General features: G+C 35.1%; 2 protein-coding genes across 5 annotated transcripts in view; both read right to left on the bottom strand.

The window, feature by feature from the left end:
* Positions 1 to 3,599, bottom strand: part of LOC136803844 (uncharacterized) — a 31,105-nt gene extending 27,506 nt beyond the window's left edge. The window contains exons 1-3 of one of the 4 annotated variants that reach the window (XM_067060565.1): positions 3,531 to 3,599; positions 2,550 to 2,727; positions 1,674 to 2,087 (exon numbers count right to left, since the gene is read on the bottom strand). In XM_067060565.1, coding sequence (XP_066916666.1) covers positions 1,865 to 2,087; positions 2,550 to 2,727; positions 3,531 to 3,588 — 459 coding nt within the window. In that variant the 5' untranslated portion in view covers positions 3,589 to 3,599 and the 3' untranslated portion in view covers positions 1,674 to 1,864. Of the gene's footprint in view, positions 1 to 1,673; positions 2,088 to 2,549; positions 2,728 to 3,323; positions 3,390 to 3,461 lie in introns of those variants that run through there. The other 3 variants (XM_067060563.1, XM_067060564.1, XR_010846211.1) reach the window with 3 other exon arrangements.
* Positions 3,600 to 3,629: 30 nt separating this feature from the next.
* LOC136803840 (afadin- and alpha-actinin-binding protein A-like) overlaps positions 3,630 to 21,292 on the bottom strand; it is a 38,441-nt gene continuing 20,778 nt past the window's right edge. Inside the window, exons 11-14 of the mRNA XM_067060560.1 lie at positions 12,227 to 12,348; positions 11,880 to 11,927; positions 5,083 to 5,211; positions 3,630 to 3,803 (exon numbers count right to left, since the gene is read on the bottom strand). Coding sequence (XP_066916661.1) covers positions 3,630 to 3,803; positions 5,083 to 5,211; positions 11,880 to 11,927; positions 12,227 to 12,348 — 473 coding nt within the window. The remainder of the gene's footprint in view (positions 3,804 to 5,082; positions 5,212 to 11,879; positions 11,928 to 12,226; positions 12,349 to 21,292) is intronic.

Raw genomic sequence — 21,292 nt, 5'->3', positions numbered from 1 at the left:
TGCTCCTAGTAGGGTGTAGAATTGACAAAAAGAATTTGCCCTTTGAATCTCCTGCAGCTTTCCAGTGAATCGATAGAACTCTTCAAAACGCCCAAAACGTCGATTTTTTGCCTTAAAATGCCATTTCTCTTAAAAAACTTAACAAATTACTCTTTTTCTTTACCTACTTTTCGTGCTGCATCAAATATCTAATTTTCAAACTTCGAAAAGCCGTTAAATGACGTCATAACTCGGGTTTTTAAAGTCGGGTTTTCCAGGCCTCAATACTTTTCTTTGACAGATCGTGTAACTTTACTGCATGTCCAAAAAGGACATAAGTTTGGCGCAGAAATTTTGATGCCTTAAGCATGGTCATTTCAGAACCGTCTGTTACTAAAATCAATTTTTTGTCTTTTTTGAGAAATTAGGGAAAAAGAGCTGTATGACATCATAATTGATGACGTTATAAAAGTTAAAATTTGAATATCTAATATCTATCTAATAAATATATTGGAATAATAAAAGGACGAAGTTTTTCTCCTTGGAAAACATTTTTCCAAGGGAAAACTGAAAGCAAACAGTTCATACGTCTGAAGATATGCAAGGATTTATGGTATATTTCAAATTAATTTGGAAGAATAAATTTCGAGAAAAAATATTTTTATTTTTATCCTAACTACAGTTTAAAAAAATATTACTACAAATACAAGGCCACAAACTGAACGGAAATGTTTCGAAAATCTCAATATTCAATATAATCTACTCTCAGTAGTACTATTCATGATATGCACCACTGGAGAGTCTTCTGAGAACTTTGAAAATTTTCCACCCAATAATTTAAAACAATAGGAAAAGTGACGTATTGGGTGGAACAAAAAACAGAAAGTTGCATGATTTCGTGAAGCCATTGCAGTGGTGCATATCATGAATTTGGCAATTCGATACGTATGACACCAACCCTATCACAACCAGAGGACTGGCATCTACTTGACCAGAGTCGAATGGCATGAAATGTCTTTACTGCCTACAAGTTCTTCTTTATAATGAATTCTAAAAATTGACGTCATTCGACCCTGATAAACTAGGACCCACTCCTCTTTTATGCATCCTTTGGTTTGTATGTTCATGCTGCCTGCAAGTTCTTCATTATATTGAATTCTAAAAATTGACGTCATTCGCCCCCGATAAACTCGGTTCCACTCCTCTTTCATGCATCCTTTGGCGCATGGTTGTATAACCGAAGCTTCTGGAAGAAGACTTTCTGGTATCCTCCTCAAATGAATAAATAAGTTAATACACTCATTTTGTTTTATAAGCATAACGTTTATAAGCATACTGAAGCTCAAATTTCCAGAAAAATTAAGTATATGCTAAGCATACCTTGAGGCTCAGCCAAAGAAATTTTTAGAATCATAATTTCCAAAACTTCAGAAAATATCAGAAGAAAGAATCATATATCATATCATATATGGTAAACATTCGAAAACAATAGAATTTTTTCATTTTTCTCAAGATTAAAGGGGGCCCATTAAAGAGAGGGGAAAATGCGCGAAAATCTTACCCCCCCCCCTTCATAATTTTTTTACCAAGCATAGGGTTAAGCATAATCGAGGCTCAAAATTGAGCTTTACTTAAGCATAGTGAGCTTCAGCCGAAATTTACCGTATGCTTATAAAACAAAATGAGTGTATGAGAGAATTGATTTCTTTCCAGTGAAGCAAATGACAGAAATCCCGATGTACTGATTGAAACCATTCCCTTTTCAATCCAATGTTTGACTCTGCATTCAGTCATATCAAATATGACAAATGAAAGTGCTCTCCCGTTGCATAGCAACAACCCATTGAGATTTATTTGACTATAAACCATACGTGATCATCAGTACCTACTCCATTAAATAGAACGGAATTTCGCCACCACTAAATCCAGTGTTTGAGCTTGTGTGTGATCTAGGAGTTTTTTGTAGTTCAGTGACACTCTCTTCAATACTTTTATTGTGATGCTCTTCGACCGCGCGACGAATATTTTCCGCGTGCTCGTGTAACTTTTTGGGAGAGGGTGAACCATCAGGTGAGATATCTGCTTGGACGAATGAACCGTTTAAATTTCTAGAAAAAAGGAGAAAAGACAATTGAGCTTCCAGGGCCCACTTTTTTGAGAAGTAAAATCTTTTGGTTGCGCCTACTTAGACTCTTTAATCATTGGCCTCCACTTTCAATTTCATGGCGTGGGCCCTGGCTTCGACATCAATATCTAAAACAAAAAGCTAGCCTATACTAGACGTGACCACTTTTTTTTTCAGCGTGATGTATCAACATAACATTTTCCGTTCGGCCCTAATTTTAGTCACCTCGTCAAAATTTAGTCAGTAAGGGCAGACTAATATATAATGAATAATAGCGGACGAATTAATAAATTACCATGATGTAGTACTCAAAAAAGTTGGTTAAGGAAAACTTCATCATAAACTTTTAATTTGGCCAAAATTTTTAGTCGGCCCTAATTTTTAGTCACCAAGCCAAAATTTCGTCACTTAGGACCGACTAAGTTTTGGCCGATAAGGTAATTACCGATCAATATTCCTTGACACAGATCCATCGTAATTCAATGACATGAAACGGTACAGTTCTGCGGTGGAGGGCATTTGTTTTGAAGTTGGTAATCTCTCCTTCTTGGATGATGCAAAAGTTGAAGGTGCAGGGCTGAAAGCGGGCGTTGCCATACGAAGACTATGTTTGGTTGAGATTCCTATAACAACAATAACAATATCTAATGTTTTGAGTGGTAGTTTTTTAGGCAGCTCAGCCATTGTCTCCGCCAGGGGCCACTGTAATAAATGAATATGAATTAAATTAAAATAAAGTTACAAACAAGAACGAGAACTGGTAACAATAAATTTATAAGTCATCCTCTATCAAGGGACGTCGAATTTTGCGACAAGTTCGAGATTTGAGCAAAACCTCAAGGTGGGGGCGTACGGTATTTCGGTATTGCGGAAATCGAGCCTTTTTTCTTCAGAATTTCGGAAATCGGGCAAAATTCCTTCGGTATTTCGGAATGCTGAAATTGCTTCGGTATCGGAAATCCAAGAATTTTTGCTTCGGAATTTCGGTATTATAAAGTTTTTATCCCCCTTTTTCGGAATTTATACATGAAAAAACAAATTTGATGAAAAATTAATCAAAACAAGGAAATATACCCAAAAAAGTCGGTATCGAAATTGCAAGTATTTTTTTACGGAATTTCGGAAATTTTAGCAAAATTATTCGGTATTTCGGAAATAGCAAGCCCCGTACGCTCCTTAAGATTTCGGTCATGTACAGCCAATGATGGTTAAAACTTACCACTTCTTGCGTTTAATTTCTTATCTTTGTTAAGGACGGGCGTGGTTATACAATGCATATAAAATTCAACACTTCTTGGGTTTAGTTTCTTATCTTTGCTAAGGACGGGCGTAGATATACAATGCATATAAAACTTACCACTTCTTGGGTTTAATTTCTTATCTTTGTTAAGGACGGGTGTTGATATACAATGCATATAAAACTTACCACTTCTTGGGTTTAATTTCTTATCTTTGTTAAGGACGGGCGTGGATATACAATGCATATAAAACTTACCACTTTCTTTGTTAAGGACTGATATACAACTTAAAACTTACCACTTCTTGGGTTTAATTTCTTATCTTTGTTAAGGACGGGCGTGGATATACAATGCATATAAAACTTACCACTTCTTGGGTTTAATTTCTTATCTTTGTTAAGGACGGGCGTGGATATACAATGCATATAAAATTCAACACGCTCCTTTTCGAATTCCTCTCGCTGGAAAGAAAAAATCAAACATGGTTTTGAGAAATAAAATCAGAATACTTTAACCCCTTTTAAGCTTTTTCGATTTTTGTTGGGGCTAATAGGATTTAACTGTTACAAATCCTGATTAATCAGGGTTCCCACAGCTTTCAAAATTTCAAATTTAAGGCGAATTGAGGAGAATTAAGGAGGATTTTCCACTTTTTTGAGGAGATTTCTGTAAAAATTTGAGGAGTTTTTCATATATTTTTAGAAAAATTGAGGAGATTTTCTTTCCAAGTTAAAATGATACTTTTTGTTGTTAAAAAAGCAACACTGCACTGTCCAATAAAAAAATTGGATAATGTTTTACATCGGCATGATCCACACATGCCATAGGGGCGTGGCTCTTCCTGAAAATGACCTTTAAAGAAGCACAAAAATCTTTTGAGATTGTCTCCTTTATTGTAAAAAACTTTTTACGAATTAAAGGTTTACCAAAGTCTCCTTCTTGGGGGGGGGGGGATAGGTAATTATCCTTAGAGGGGAGCAGTGGCTCTAAGTGTAAAACTACAAAAACCTGAAAACATTTTTAAATGTAGACATGTTATAACAGCATGAACCAAGCGGCTAGCGGTCAATAGTCTTTTTTAAATAACACCCCCACCCCCAGAGTTTCTAAACTTTTACTTCGTAATTGATTTCGCCCTTTTAAAAAAACTCTGTTGTGGGGTCGTGGCCCCCTGTCCTTAGCAGAACTTCTTAATTTCGAGTTATTGAAGAGCAATGAGGAAATGGAAACATGATATTAGAGTAAAGAAATGTGAGAGCGAAGCGAGCAAAAAATTTTTCATTTTATTCTTGATAATCAATTTTCGAAACATCTAGAGGGCCAGCGATATTACGTTGAACGTTTTTTATTTTTGGTCAAACTTAATTGAGGAGATTTGAAGAAAATATTGGAGAAATTCGAGAAAAAGTAGGAGATTTTAGGAGACATTTGAAATTTAAGGAGAATTGAGGAGATTAGAGGAGCTGTGGGAGCCCTGTTAATTTCGTGGGTCTGTGGATTCCCGAAATTTCGCTTTTTTATTGATGGAATATAGTTTAAAACTCGTCAGAAAAAGTTTATCTCGCGGGAATAGATTTTTTGCTGCATCAAAAATTTCAATTATTTTCACGAATTAACCTCTTTTTCGCAGACATTTAAATCCATTCACGAAAATTTTATGCACGCTAAATTTACTAGCTTGAAAGAACTTAGAAATATGAGCCTACACCCACAACCACCCACACCCACCCACCCACGTACCTCTTTAGAAACTTTGAGAACGTAATCAGTGAAATTTTTTCGTTCTTCGCACAATTTTTCTTCTTCCTCTCTCAGCTTCTTCAAACGTTTTTCAGATGCTTCGTAATTTTCTTCAGATAAACCAAATGTCTGTAGGTAAGAAATAAAAGAAGTAAAGTGAAGTTATATACACTGGAGAAGCTAAAAACTAGCGACTAACCATGACAATCTGTAACAAAAAACCCAATATACATTTTTGAAGAAAAAAACAACAAAAAAAAAAACAAAAGGAAGTGATAAGCTGAAGACCGAAGTCTGAGATCAGGTGCGGTACCTTGAGTAAGCATCTCCTGCCACTCTAGAGTCATCTGTCAGCTTAACAGGAAGAAAGAAATTAAAACATAGGCACAAAGTCTGACCATACAGTAAAGTACAGCAGAAAAGGTAGTATTAGTATTAAGGGAACGACGCATGGTATATTTATGAAATGCTGATCTAGCATTGGCACAAACATCCATACGGAGGAGTATTTAGGAGTGCTGGTTCATAACAAAAACCAAAAGTGACTTTATTCCAAAAAATATATTCAAAAAAGTGAATATAATTTACTATAATGTTCAACAACACTTAAAAAAGACTTACATAAAAAAAAGAATGTCTTTTTCTTTTTGAATGAAATCGAGTGCTTCTATTTTTAAATGAAGACATTCTATTAAGTGAATTTATTCGAAAACTCCTTTGCTATCTTTTTGCGAAGCGAATATACATGAGCGAAGTAGTTTTGCTATCGTGTGCATGTACCTTTGAATTCTATATACCAGGGGAGCGCCAAGGAAAACTTGATGTGCGTTTTCTACGGTACCGAAAACATCATTTCGATCCGTCAGACGGCACTTTCTCATACATTGCTTCCCGTCGCTTCCGTAGATTTGGAAAATTGGTTTCTAGTATAGAGGATGTATACCAGATCTAAAATATTACGGAGATAATCTTGCCTTGAGTTTCTGTTTCGATTACCTCCCTAATGTTTAAATTAGGAAATTTAAAGAAGAGATCGAAAAATCAGCGGGGGATGGAAGCGTTCAAGAAGCGTTCAAACGCTCGTTTTTCAAGGAGTCGTTGCATTGACTCGGGCAAAGACTTTCGAATGTTGACTCTGAATTCGAATGTTGACTCTGAATTCGAATGTTGACTCTGTCTTTGAAAAATAAATCATTGTTGTTTTGAAATTGAAAAGAGACGGTGCTTGATGAAAAGAAATGAAGAAAGCAGCTGAAACTGTGGAATGAGAAAGAAAGAAGATGGAATTTTTATTGTTTCATCAACAGGACAGCAGCCTCAACAGAGTTGTTGCTTCGTTGCAAAAAGAGGCTCAAAGCTGAAAATGAACTGTATTATGATGGTGGGAGAACCATTCCTGCCATTCCTTGGATGATTGGATTTTGATTCTTGGTAGTAGAGAGCACAACATGAATTTGGACTTTTAAGCCGGGTGTCCACTGGAAAAAATAAGTTCATCGCGAATTTGTTTGTCGCAAAAAATAAATCCAGACAGATGTCTGGAATTAAAAACCTATTGTTTTATTTGCGATAGGGCGAAAAAAAATAAGCGATGAAAAATGAAAACGTTTTCATTCTACATCGTTTATTATTTTTTACTTCGTCGTAAAAAAGAACAGTGTTGTTTATGAATACACATTGGTGGTCAGAGAAATAGAACATTGACATGTGATTGTATTTTAAAGGATTTTATTGTTGATAATGATAATGGTAATGACTTGTAAAATGTCAAAATACATCGACAAAACTTGACATTATTTTTATGATGCACTTTAACTGTTTTAAATTTCTGTGCTACAATTAATACAGCCTACAGCCGAGAAAAAAGTCACAGATTTTTTTTTACTTTTTTATGTGAAGAGTTTGCTCCTGTTTGTCAGCAACTCAAGGGTAAAAGTCTTGTCATATTTGTCTCCAACATACTTAAGATTTTTTAAGAGCCTTAAGATTTCCCAACTTTGAAAAAAATACACACCCAGTAAAATTTAGAGATTTTTGCTTAGTAGAACCGTTGAAGAATACTTTCAAAAACTCAGATCTTTACTTTTTATCTGGTTTTTTCTTTATTTTCATCTCAGGATTTTACAGCGCTAATAGTTTTAATATAATTTTAGAACGTTGTTTAAAATTTTCAGAATTTATGATGCAATTAAACGATATTCCTAATTGATTATGATTATTGAATTTTGAAATTGCATAAGTCAACTTATTGCTCCGGCCTAGGAGCCTTTAATTCTCTCTTCCGACAACGACGTTCAAGGTCAAGACATTTTTTTTTGTTTATCTAATCCGATGATCTATTCCGATTTAATAAAAACGGATTATCTGGATTTCGATAATATTGCGAAAGTATAAAGATGGCTGTGTGGGCTTAGCTGCAAATCTCAGTGAAAGATAGTGATCATTTTCATCATTATTCATGATGTTTTTGACATGATTTATGAGAATTTTGATGCATACTGGTCTATAACAATGTGGAAAGACTTTGGAGAAGTTTTGGCCATGAATTGTCAGCTGCTAGTAGTAGAGTGCTTAAATCTTCAAAACCATAAAACTCTACAACTTGACAATGGAATGAAACTTTCAAACACACATCCATTGGAATTAGAAAGAGAATACTAAAATTACAACATTACAGTGCAAATTTGAAAACGATCTGAGCAGTTTTAGTGGTGTTATGTGTATGGCTGAAAATGATCCTGTTTTGCATTCATCATTTTTTGACTGGGCGACCGTTCCTTCTTTTGATTTTTCAAACCCGACACAGATTTTTTACAAACATATCACTATGAGAATTAAATAACGGATACTAAAACACAATTCCTGTGTAAATTTGAACAAGATTGGAGAAGTTTTCACAGTATTATGGCTTAAAATGATCGTTTTTGGACTTTGTCGTAATTTCATCACTGCTGGCGACCGTTCCTTTTGATTTTTCAAACCCGACACAGATTTTTTACAAACATATCACTATGAGAATTCAGTAAAGGATACAAAAAAACAATTCCTGTGTAAATTTGAACAAGATCGGAGAAATTTTCACAGTATGGCTGAAAATGATCGTTTTTGGACTTGGTCTTAATTTCATCGCGGCTGGCGACCGTTCCTTTGATTTTTCAAACCCGACACAGATTTTTTACAAACATATCACTATGAGAATTCAGTAAAGGATACTAAAACACAATTCCTGTGTAAATTTGAACAAGATCGGAGAAATCTTCACAGTGTTATAACTGAAAATGATATTTTTTGGACTTTGTCGTAATTTCATTGGCTGGGGCGACCGTTCCTTTTGAAGATTTTTTAAACCCGAAACAGGTTTTTTCCAAATATACCACTATTTATTACATACACACTATTGTACCATTTTACTTGGTTTATCCTACTCTCCCCCAAGTATTATCCCAACAGAAAAAATAATGCTTAGGTAAAAGCCTGTGGCCTCTAATTTAGGCTATTTTTCTCCCCGAAATTTTATCTGGACAATCAAATCAAGAACTTGGAAATATTGACTTCTAAATGTTTATCTCATTTAGCTCCAATTTTGAACTTTTTAGTCGAGGATGAGTGGGCGGGGGGTGGTGTTGGTTCTTTAGGCAAGAAAGTGCATGTGGAATCACTTAGAAGAGCTTAACTTCCAGCTGGTTTATTTATTCGTTAAGATTATTTCTCATACTCGCTCTGCAATAGAATTATTACTTTGCTTTCTGATCTGTTCTGATTAGCAGTTTGTGGGCAAGCTCATCTTTCACATCTTTTAATCTCTTAAGCCGGAGCTTCCAGCGCAGCTGGTTTATTTCCATTAAATTCTAGTCTTGAAATTCTCTGTATTTCACATCCCTGTCTCAATAAACCGGGTGATGTCTGAAGTTTGTTTAATTTTGTTGCCTCTAGGGTCTCGCTCTGCAAGGGAAACTTTTTGAAGAAGCTAGAGGGTAATTTCTCCACCAGAGACGAAATTTTCCCAAGTTTTCCAGCAGGGGTACGTGTTTATGTTAGTTCTTTCGTTAAGGGGTTTGTCAAAAACTTGTATTTTGGAAAAAGAGTTTTCGAATGTGCTTTTTATAATTCGAACGTTCGAAATTAAAGATTCAAAAGTTCGATTTCGAACTCAAGGAATTCGAAACCGGAAGTAAAACAAGTTCAAAACAAAAAAAACCCTAATAACTAAAAATACTTAATGCTTTTAAGGCAGACAAACTTTCCCGAGCAAAAACGATTATTGAACTTTTTATTGAATATTCTTAGAGAGTAGAGAAGAGCATAATGGATTAGGGGAATATTTTTAACCTATAAGTCACATTCATTTGAAAGTGCTCATTTTCCAACGATTCATAAAAAGATTTGTATAATTTTCCTCAAATCCGTAGAAGTAAACATCGTAAGTTTGTAATGAGATCTGTTAAGAGACTTACAATTGATTTTACTACGGTTTCAAAAAGGGGCATGAAAAGTGAATGAGATCTGTTAAGAGACTTACAACTGATTTTACTACGGTTTCAAAGGGGCATGGAAAGTGAATGAGATCTGTTAAGAGACTTACAATTGATTTTACTACGGTTTCAATGGGGCATGAAAAGTGAATGAGATCTGTTAAGAGACTTACAATTGATTTTACTACGGTTTCAAAGGGGCATGGAAAAGTGAATGATATCTGTTAAGAGACTTACAATTGATTTTACTACGGTTTCAAGGGGCATGAAAGTGAATGAGATCTGTTAAGAGACTTACAATGATTTTACTACGGTTTCAAAGGGGCATGAAAAGTGAATGAGATCTGTTAAGAGACTTACAATTGATTTTACTACGGTTTCAAAGGGGCATGGAAAAGTGAATGATATCTGTTAAGAGACTTACAATTGATTTTACTACGGTTTCAATGGGGCATGAAAAGTGAATGAGATCTGTTAAGAGACTTACAATTGATTTTACTACGGTTTCAAAGGGGCATGAAAAAGTGAATGAGATCTGTTAAGAGACTTACAATTGATTTTATTACGGTTTCAAAGGGGCATGAAAAGTGAATGAGATCTGTTAAGAGACTTACAATTGATTTTACTACGGTTTCAATGGGGCATGAAAAGTGAATGAGATCTGTTAAGAGACTTACAATTGATTTTATTACGGTTTCAAAAAGGGGCATGAAAAGTGAATGAGATCTGTTAAGAGACTTACAATTGATTTTACTACGGTTTCAAAGGGGCATGAAAAGTGAATGAGATCTGTTAAGAGACTTACAATTGATTTTACTACTGTTTCAAAGGGGCATGAAAGTGAATGAGATCTGTTAAGAGACTTACAATTGATTTTACTAATGTTTCAATGGGGCATGAAAAGTGAATGAGATCTGTTAAGAGACTTACAATTGATTTTACTACGGTTTCAGAAAAGTGAATGAAGGGGCATGAAAAGTGAAAATGAGATCTGTTAAGAGACTTACAATTGATTTTATTACGGTTTCAAAGGGGCATGAAAAGTGAATGAGATCTGTTAAGAGACTTACAATTGATTTTACTACGGTTTCAAGGGGCATGAAAAGTTGACTGATTGAATCTGTGAAGAGACTTACAATTGATTTTACTACGGTTTCAATGGGGCATGAAAAGTGAATGAGATCTGTTAAGAGACTTACAATTGATTTTACTACGGTTTCAATGGGGCATGAAAAGTGAATGAGATCTGTTAAGAGACTTACAATTGATTTTATTTACTACGGTTTCAAAGGGGCATGAAAAGTGAATGAGATCTGTTAAGAGACTTACAATTGATTTTACTACGGTTTCAATGGGGCATGAAAAGTGAATGAGATCTGTTAAGAGACTTACAATTGATTTTACTACGGTTTCAAAGGGGCATGAAAAGTGAATGAGATCTGTTAAGAGACTTACAATTGATTTTACTACGGTTTCAAAAAGGGGCATGAAAAGTGAATGAGATCTGTTAAGAGACTTACAATTGATTTTACTAACGGTTTCAATGGGGCATGAAAATCTGAAGAATTGATTTTTATACAATGTGAATGAGAGAGACTTAATTGATTTTTACGGTTTCAAAGGGGCATGGAAAGTGAATGAGATTAAGAGACTTACAATGATTTACTGAGCGGAAATTGAATGAGATCTTTACAATTGATTTTATTAAGGTTTCAAAAAGGGGCATGATGAAAGTGAATGAGATCTGTTAAGAGAGACTTACAATTGATTTTACTACGGTTTCAAAGGGGCATGAAAAGTGAATGAGATCTGTTAAGAGACTTACAATTGATTTTACTACGGTTTCAAAGGGGCATGAAAAGTGAATGAGATCTGTTAAGAGACTTACAATTGATTTTACTACGGTTTCAAAGGGGCATGAAAAGTGAATGAGATCTGTTAAGAGACTTACAATTGATTTTACTACGGTTTCAAAGGGGCATGAAAAGTGAATGAGATCTGTTAAGAGACTTACAATTGATTTTACAACGGTTTTCAAAGGGGCATGAAAGTGAATGAGATCTGTTAAGAGACTTACAATTGATTTTTAACGGTTTCAAGGGGCATGAAAAGTGAAGAGATCTGTTAAGAGACTTACAATTGATTTTACAACGGTTTCAAAGGGGGCATGAAAAGTGAATGAGATCTGTTAAGAGACTTACAATTGATTTTACAACAGTTTCAAAGGGGCAAAAGTGAAGGAGATACTTTAAGTGGAGTTACAATTGATTTTACTACGGTTTCAAAGGGGCATGAAAAATGAATGAGATCTGTTAAGAGACTTACCAACAATGCTCTTTCAAAAGCTTCTTGCGAATAGCCTTCTTTCAGCTCCTACAAAATAAAAAGAAAGCAACAAATGTTTAGCCATTTTCCCTCTTCGCACCTGAGGATTGGATTCGGCGACTTTCCAAATTTCAAATACATTTGACCCTTTCTAAATCGACCGAAGTCTAATATTCGATTCAATAATGATGTCGCCGTCAACAAGAAACTATCATAAACGACTCTCTACAATTCAATACACTCTACTATTCGAACCCTTATTCAATGAAAATATGTTTCCCTCCGAAAATCGAATTGAATTTATAATACACAAAATGGATAATTGAACGGAGAGGTTTGGAACCTACTTGTATGATAGCCTCTTGTCCAGTGATGACAGCCTTGCATTGTTCCAACCTTTGTTGCAATTCATCTGTTGAAGAAGGGTTGATGGTGAGTGATGATTTCTCGTCTTTCGTCGGAGATTGTTCTATAATCAAAAGAAAGAATGAGGTTACCAATACAGCGAAGGTGAGGTTACCGAAAATTGCATTTCGCGGGTTTTAATTTTCCTGTTTTTTTTCATTCTGGAATTTTCGCGGATTTCAATTCTCGCGGTTTTGCCCTTTTTTGGACAAATTTCTTTCATTTTCCGAGGAATTTTTCAAATTATACGATAAAATTGGAAAAAATTGTATTTCGCGGGGATTAATTTTCGCGGATTTTAACTCTCAAAATTTTTTGGGCTCAATTTTCGCGCTTTTGACGAAACGGAAAAACGCTAAAATCAATTCCCGCGAAAAATTATTTCCATAAGGTGCGTAATTGAACTTTTAAAATCGCGAGTTGCAAATTAAAATCGCGAGTTGAAAAATCAAAAGTGCGAGTTGCAAATTAAAATCGCGAGTTGCAAATTTTAAAGTGCGACTTGCACGCTTGTTCAACCAGTGTGGAGCATTTTGTCGTTAGGGCGACATGTCTAGTTTCAAAATTGGAGAAAAGTTTTGTATCGAAAGATTAAAAGCTGATATATAAAAAGTATTTATACTGTGAAACTCGTGTAATTCGAATCTTAAAATTTCCTTATTAGGTGGTATAATAAATATTTACGATAGAATTGCTGATTTCGCTCGGGAAAACAACAAGAAAATCCTAGATTGGAAATAACAAATTGTACTTGTTCTTTTGTGAGCATTGGCTCGATAGCTCTCATTCGTTCTGTCATGCCCTTGCGCTACTTTGAGAATCCCGACACTTTTATCGCAACAGTGGAACTGCACACTGAGATCTGCTGACCTCAATCCCGTCTCACCGATCCACTGGGCCCTTGCGACGCAAGTTCATTTCGAACGAATGAGGCTGCCCTTTCAAGGCGCCTCACCTTTAGCACTGTTTTACACACCGACCGACTACACTTATATAATAAATTTAACACCATGTTATCCGGACACTTTTGATTGAATAATCGCTTATGGTTTTTCGAATAGACCCAGATGTGGAGCAATCCATAGTAAATTTACTAGCAAGAGAAAATAGAGAATTACTACCTACCTAGAATTTCTACCCTTTAACTGTTTAATGGGAAGATCTACTTTTAGGAGCATTTAAAATAGAGGCTCAGAAAACCCGAGTTATTTTTCTCGAGTTAAAAAACCGAGTTACGAAAAAACCAAGTTATGACGTCATTTTGTACCTTTTATGACATCATTCTAAATTTCGTAACTCGGTATTTTTCCGTGACTTTAAAAGTTCGAGTTATTTCTCGATTTTTTTCGGTCTTTTAAATTTTTGAGTTATTTTCCTTCCTGTAGATTATCGAGTTATTTTGCGTTCCTTTAAATTTTCGAGTTATTTCGTGTTTTAAATCGATTTTTTTTCCTTCTTTAACATTCTCGAGTTATTTTTAGCTTGGTTCGTTATTTCGAAACTCAAAAAATCAATAGAAATAGATCACCAATTCAATGCATGAATACATGTAGGGTATTTTATTAAGCTATAAAAATCTATAACGGAAGGCAGAAAAAGTCTCCTGTGTGTGAAAACTGAAGCAAACAAAGCATTTCATTCCCCTTACATAGATAGATACTTCTTTCAATCAAATCTAAATTTATAAAATTTTATAATTTTACTTCATTCTTAAAGTTTTTTTAATAATAAAATCACAATAATTCAAATAAGTGTTCTTTCCAAAGCAAAAATCCCAAATGAAACTATTTGTTATGTTATGATTGCAACATTTTCGAGTCTTTCGGTATAAAATAGAACGCGCGCGAAAAAACAATGCAATGACTTCTTTTTCGAAATGACAAAAAAACACCCATTCAGACGCTTGATGGTCTAAAAAAATATTTCTTTACCATCAAAATATACCGTATTTCTGCAAAATAAAGACGATAATCAAACTGCAAAAATGCGAAATTCATGTAACTAAGAACGTACGAAAACAAAATTTCATTTCAACTCTCGATTTTAATTTTCAACTCACACTTTTGATTTTTCAACTCGCGATTTTAATTTGCAACTCGCGATTTTAATTTGCAACTCGCGATTTTAATTTGCAACTCGCATTTTTAATTTTTCAACTCGCGATTTTAATTTGCAACTCGCACTTTTGATTTTTCAACTCGCGATTTTAATTTGCAACTCGCACTTTTAATTTTTCAACTCGCGATTTTAATTTGCAACTCGCACTTTTGATTTTTCAACTCGCGATTTTAATTTGCAACTCGCACTTTTGGTTTTTTAACTCGCGATTTAAATTTGCAACTCGCGATTTTAATCTGCAACTCGCGATTTTGATGTCTTAACGTGAAGTTTTCAACTCGCAACTCGCACTTTTATTTGGTTAAAATAGCAACTCGTAACTCGCAACTCGCATATTTGATAGCAACTCGCAACTCGTAGGACCAACTCGCAACTCGTATGTTAAAAATCCACCGTTCGTGCTATTTCAAAGTATTTCAAAATGAAACTCGGGGTATTAATCCCTAATTTCCCTCAATGTCATATCATTCCTGGTTAATTATATGACTGATTTTATCATTTCTTAAAGAGCTATCCGAAATCGGGATTCCAGAATTAAGACAGAAAGGGGACAGGAAATTAATAATAATAATAATAATAATAATAATAATAATAATAATAATAATAATAATAAAATTTTTCAAACACGCAGATGAACAAACATTTTCTTTGCACAAATTTGAAAAATTTATCGGTGAGTAAAGGAATATCTCTTAACACTTAAGTAAAATAAACCTATATCACTACCTCTAGAGCTTAAGCGGTCTCAATACCATGTTTATAAAATATTTTTAACATTTTATTTAATTTCGATTTTCGACGATTTTATTTTGATTTTCATGGATTGATAATTTCAGATCCACTCAGATTCTCACATCCTAAATCTAGCCTGAACGATGATAATACATTAAAAATTTCTCTTGCTATACCTAAGTTTTATCGAATCAAACCGGATTCTATTTGCTAAGTCTCACCTAAATTACTTTGGTTTTCCATGAGACGCCTTGGAAAGCGACAAATTTTTCAGAAATGCAAAATGAAAGTTTTGCAAGATTTTGAAAAATTTCTCGGTAAGTAAAGGTGTATCTCTCTTATTAAGATATTTACAAAATTGTTTACTAAGATATTCCATCGAGACTTAATATTAAATTTTTCTTATTTTTTAGTTCTTGTTCTAATATTATAATAGAAAAAGTGTACCTAATCTATCTTCGATAGAAGGAAAACTTTTATAAATAGTGCATTATCGAAACATTATCAAAATATATCTCAAATAATAATAATAATAAGACTTTGAAAAATTTCTCGGTAAGTAAAGGTGTATCTCTCTTATTAAGATATTTACAAAATTGTTTACTAAGATATTCCATCGAGACTTAATATTCAATTTTTCTTATTTTTTTAGTTCTTGTTCTAATATTATAATAGAAAAAGTGTACCTAATCTATCTTCGATAGAAGGAAAACTTTTATAAATAGTGCATTATCGAAACATTATCAAAATATATCTCAAATAATAATAATAATTTTATTTGACGTCGAAAGAGTGCAGACGTGTCTTTGTCTGCTCTCGAGAAGATAAAAAAGATTCCACCTGGAAACGATCAAATCCAGCTGGATCAAACTAAGAACGCACATTAAACAATGGAAAACCAACCAGGAGAAGTTTTGGACGATGAACTGCCAAGATCTTCCCAAACTATTGAAGGAACACCTGGCAGAAACCAAAACAACAACAACAATAACAACCGGCGCCGGATGAAATGGACGAAAGAAATGAATGTACACATTGTCCGGAGCTATTTCATCGCCATCAAAACAACTCCAACAACATACAGAAGAACCCTCCATAACCTTTTTATTCAGAGGTATGGAGAGAACTTCAGCGAGCAACGCATTTGCGACCAAAAGCGACAGATTTTCGTCAAGGCAGAAAATCAACAAAACCAACGACTTCGAGGCAACTGGCCGACGAACCGCGAGATAGACACCATCAGACAAGAGGTTGACCAAGAGCACAACCAAGAGCGGCAAGTTGACGAAGGAGAACATGTTCAAAACGAAAATCCGCCCGAGATTATCCGAGAACCCGAAGAACCAGCCAACACACCTCTAGAGCCACCATCAGCTGAAAACAACATTCTACCGGCAGGAAACGAGGCCCAACAAGTACAGGAAGGAGTTATGATTCAGAGGGATGAAGAGGAGAATCTTCGAGCGAGGTTTGAGGAACATTATTTTATATCTAAACTAACTCCTTTCGAAAAAAGGGAAAAATTTCGGAAACCTTCAAAAATAGATATCAAAAAACTTTCACGAAGCTGTGATATTGTTAACGAAACAATTGACGTCAATCAATACCAATGCAACGACATCACGCAAATCAACGATATGACGTATGCATTTGCCATCACAGCTATCGAACACTCAAATCTGCGAAAAAAGTGTATCGTTTCCGACAAAATCACGATAAAGAAAACACACAATTGGATCAAACGAATCAACGCAACGATTCTTGAACTTCGCAAGGAAATCAGCCAAATCGATCAAATGAACATTGCCAATCCGTCACCTAAAATGCGACGAAACAATGAACGAATTAAACGAAAATTCACCATTACGAACGATCGAGAACGTAAATTAACTTGTGAACGTCTCAAACAAAAACTCCTTGCAAAAAACAACCGTCTGAAACGATACAAAGAGCGATCAAACCAGTTTAATCAAAACAGAGAATTTGTCAACAGCCCCGACAAATTCTACAAAAAACTTAGAGGATGCGCAATACCGATCACCAAAGCACCTTCTAAACAAGAGATCGAAGACTTCTGGAGACCAATTCTTGGTACGGAGTCGAATTTCAACAACAACGCCCCGTGGATTGCCGATTACGAAGCGACAATCGACATACAACCGTATGAATTCCAACCAATAACAAAAGAAGAAATGGCAGAGGCAATGAAGAACTTTGCGAACTGGAAAAGCCCCGGCATTGACTGTCTACAGAACTATTGGTGGAACAAATTCGAGTCAATCCACGATCACAAGGTCCAGATATACAACCGTTTGATGGATGATCCCCAATCCATCCCTCCCTGGTTCACTTCCGGCAGGACAACACTCATACCAAAGAAACCTCAAACTGAAATTCCGTCCAACTACCGCCCCATCACATGTCTTCCCATCACATACAAAATCATGACCAGCATCATCACGAAACGTATGAAAACCCACCTAACTACATTCGACCTAATTCCCGAAGAACAAAAGGGTGGGATCTCAGGTAACCAAGGGACAGTAGACCAACTCTTAATCGACAACATGATCCTGGAGAATGCAAGAAAATCAAAACGCAACCTATCGACAGCCTGGATTGATTATCGAAAAGCTTTTGATTCTGTCCCGCATGACTGGCTAAAAAGATCTCTCCAGATACACAAATTTCCTGAGAAACTCATCAACTTCTTCACCACCACAATGACCAAATGGAAGACCACCCTCAACATCTCAACGCAAGACACTACCGTATCTTCCGATCCGATCAACATCCACAACGGTATCTTCCAAGGTGATTGTCCTTCTGGGTTAAACTTTGTCATAAGCCTGTTACCTTTATCGTGGCTCATCAAAAGATCGTCGATCGGCTACGCTATAGGCCCCAGAAACAACCGTACCGTAGTCAGTCATCTTCTATTCATGGACGACCTAAAGCTCTATGCGAACTGCGATGAACGACTTCAAGACCTTCTCCAAATTGTATCCATGTTCAGCAATGATATTTGTATGAGTTTCGGTTTGGATAAATGTAATACATTGTCGATAAGAGGAGGAAAGCTGACAAAAGGGAATGACATCACCCTCCACACCGAGGAAACCATCAAAGCTCTTGATCTCCGCGAACAGTACAAGTATCTTGGTATGCTTCAATCGAACACAATTGACAAAAAGAATATGAGAAATAAATTTCGAACAGAATACTTTCAACGGGTGAAGAAGATCTTAAAATCATCCCTCAATAGTAAAAACACTATTCAAGCCATAAATACGTACGCAGTACCGGCATTGTCTTACGGATTCCAAGTCCTTGACTGGTCAGTTACCGAACTGGAAGAGGTTGACCGAGAAACAAGAAACACCTTACGTCAATATCATATGCTCCACCTCAACAGCGACGTTGACCGAGTATACATCAGTCGAAAACAAGGAGGCAGAGGTCTACTCAACATCACAGACCTTTACAAGAACCAGATCATCCAGTACAGCAGATATCTAAAAAACTCCACAGAACGTCTTATTGTGCTAGTATCAACGTCACAAACATCCAAAGGTGCAAAGTCCATCCATCAAAAAGCCGAAACGTACCTCAGAGAACTCAACATCGACGAAGAACAATCACAACAACTCAACAACCAACAACTGAAAACCCGCGTTAAAACCATCCGTACCAATCAAAAAATCCAAACCGTCAAATCCAAACCTATGCATGGCCAATTCTTCAACACACTAGAACAACCCCACATCGACAAAACCGCATCCCTTTCATGGCTACGATCTTCCACACTCAAACGAGCAACAGAATCCACCATCTGCGCAATTCAAGAAAACGCCATCACAACCAAATACACCAAAAAAACACATCCACAAAACATCAAATGACGATACCTGCAGAGCCTGTAAAACCAAACCTGAAACCATCCACCACGTCATCTCTGGATGCCCTATCCTCGCACCTACCAAATACACCCAACGACATGACAACGTCTGCCGCTACATCCACCTCCTACTAGCCGAAAAATACCAATTCATCGAACCAACAGCCACTAAATGGTACCAATATGATCCCGAACCTATCCTCGAAAACGATAACGTTAAAATCCTCTGGAATTTCCCAGTACAAACGGATAGACGCGTCACCCACAAACAAACCCGATATCATATACCTAAATAAACAATCTCGAGACATCCAACTAATAGATATAGCGGTACCACTTGATTCCAACATCGCACGAAAACGAAACGAAAAGGTTACGAAATATGTAGACTTGTCCATAGAGGTAAAACAACTTTGGAATGGTCGGAAAGTCAACACCATACCAATCGTCATTGGAGCTTTAGGGTCGATCCATGAAAACTTTCAAAAACTTATTGAACAAAAAATGGACTTAAAAATCAATGTTAATGAAATGCAAAAAATTGTTCTCTTGGGAACATCCAATATTTCTAGACATTTTTTCTCGGCCGATTTTTGAAATCGTTCATAGTCAAATTCTTAATCTAACGATGAAATATTTTATAAACTTTTGCCACCACTATGAAATTCTATAATTTTTAAATTTAAATTCCTGAATTCTCCAGCCCTGATATTAACGTAAATTCCATTAAGGGATGCCTAGAAAAGCAGTAAATTTTTGATACATTCATAAATTTATTGGCAAGTAAAGGTGACCCATAAATCTTTTGACAAATTTTAACAAGCCTATTTAACAATATGATATCTACTAATATATTAGAACGTTTATTGTTATATTTAAAATATCTCAAATAGAATTTAACTTAGGAACTTTAAGTCTTTGGGAAATTTAAGTCTATAGTCCTTCACAAGCCAATAATTTTTGGAATTTATTTTTTAGTTTCTATATCTTCTATCTAAATTTACTTGAGTTTAAATTTTCACATGGGACACTTCGGGAAGCAATAGATTTTCTGAAAGGAAATTTATTGGCAATTGAAGCTGACCCATTAGAAACTCCACAACCTCGATCAAGACTAAACAATTTTCAAAATACGACACCTTTAATTTGAACTTTTATTTTTTTCCATTATATTATATTATGAATTAGTTTTTAGTTGTTTGCTAAGATCTTACGCAACCTTGACAAAGCCTGACAAATCTCTGTTGCACAATCTTTAGGTCTATCTCAATCTAAATCAAACCAAAACAATTATGTCCTAGGTCATACAATCCGAAATTTCTTCGTTTCCAGAACATCCTGAAAAGCGACAAATTTCTCTACCCTACGGGGAAAGAAAAATTCTTCGGCAAGTAGGGGTGATTTGAAGCTTTTATTTCGCATAGTTTTTCTTCTTTTTTTTTGCTTGCTCTGACATCATTAAGAAAAACTATTATATTATATATATATTTTTTAAAAAAAGCGTACCTTATCTATTATAAATAGAAGGAAAACTTTTATACATAGTGCATTATCGATTATCATTACGAAAATATACACCGAATAATAATAATAATAATAATAATAAATTCCTGAATTCTCCAGCCCTGATATTAACGTAAATTCCATTAAGGGATGCCTAGAAAAGCAGTAAATTTTTGATACATTCATAAATTTATTGGCAAGTAAAGGTGACCCATAAATCTTTTGACAAATTTTAACAAGCCTATTTAACAATATGATATCTACTAATATATTAGAACGTTTATTGTTATATTTTAAAATATCTCAAATAGAATTTAACTTAGGAACTTTAAGTCTTTGGGAAATTTAAGTCTATAGTCCTTCACAAGCCAATAATTTTTGGAATTTATTTTTTAGTTTCTATATCTTCTATCTAAATTTACTTGAGTTTAAATTTTCACATGGGACACTTCGGGAAGCAATAGATTTTCTGAAAGGAAATTTATTGGCAATTGAAGCTGACCCATTAGAAACTCCACAACCTCGATCAAGACTAAACAATTTTCAAAATACGACACCTTTAATTTGAACTTTTATTTTTTCCATTATATTATATTATGAATTAGTTTTAGTTGTTTGCTAAGATCTTACGCAACCTTGACAAGCCTGACAAATCTCTGTTGCACAATCTTTAGGTCTATCTCAATCTAAATCAAACCAAAACAATTATGTCCTAGGTCATACAATCCGAAATTTCTTCGTTTCCAGAACATCCTGA

The sequence above is a fragment of the Clytia hemisphaerica genome, unplaced genomic scaffold (assembly GCF_902728285.1).
Source record: "Clytia hemisphaerica strain Z4C2 unplaced genomic scaffold, Clytia hemisphaerica genome assembly, whole genome shotgun sequence".
Lineage (NCBI taxonomy): Eukaryota > Metazoa > Cnidaria > Hydrozoa > Leptothecata > Clytiidae > Clytia > Clytia hemisphaerica.
The sequence above is the reverse complement of the archived record's forward strand: the minus strand, read 5'-3'. Positions and strand labels throughout refer to the sequence as shown.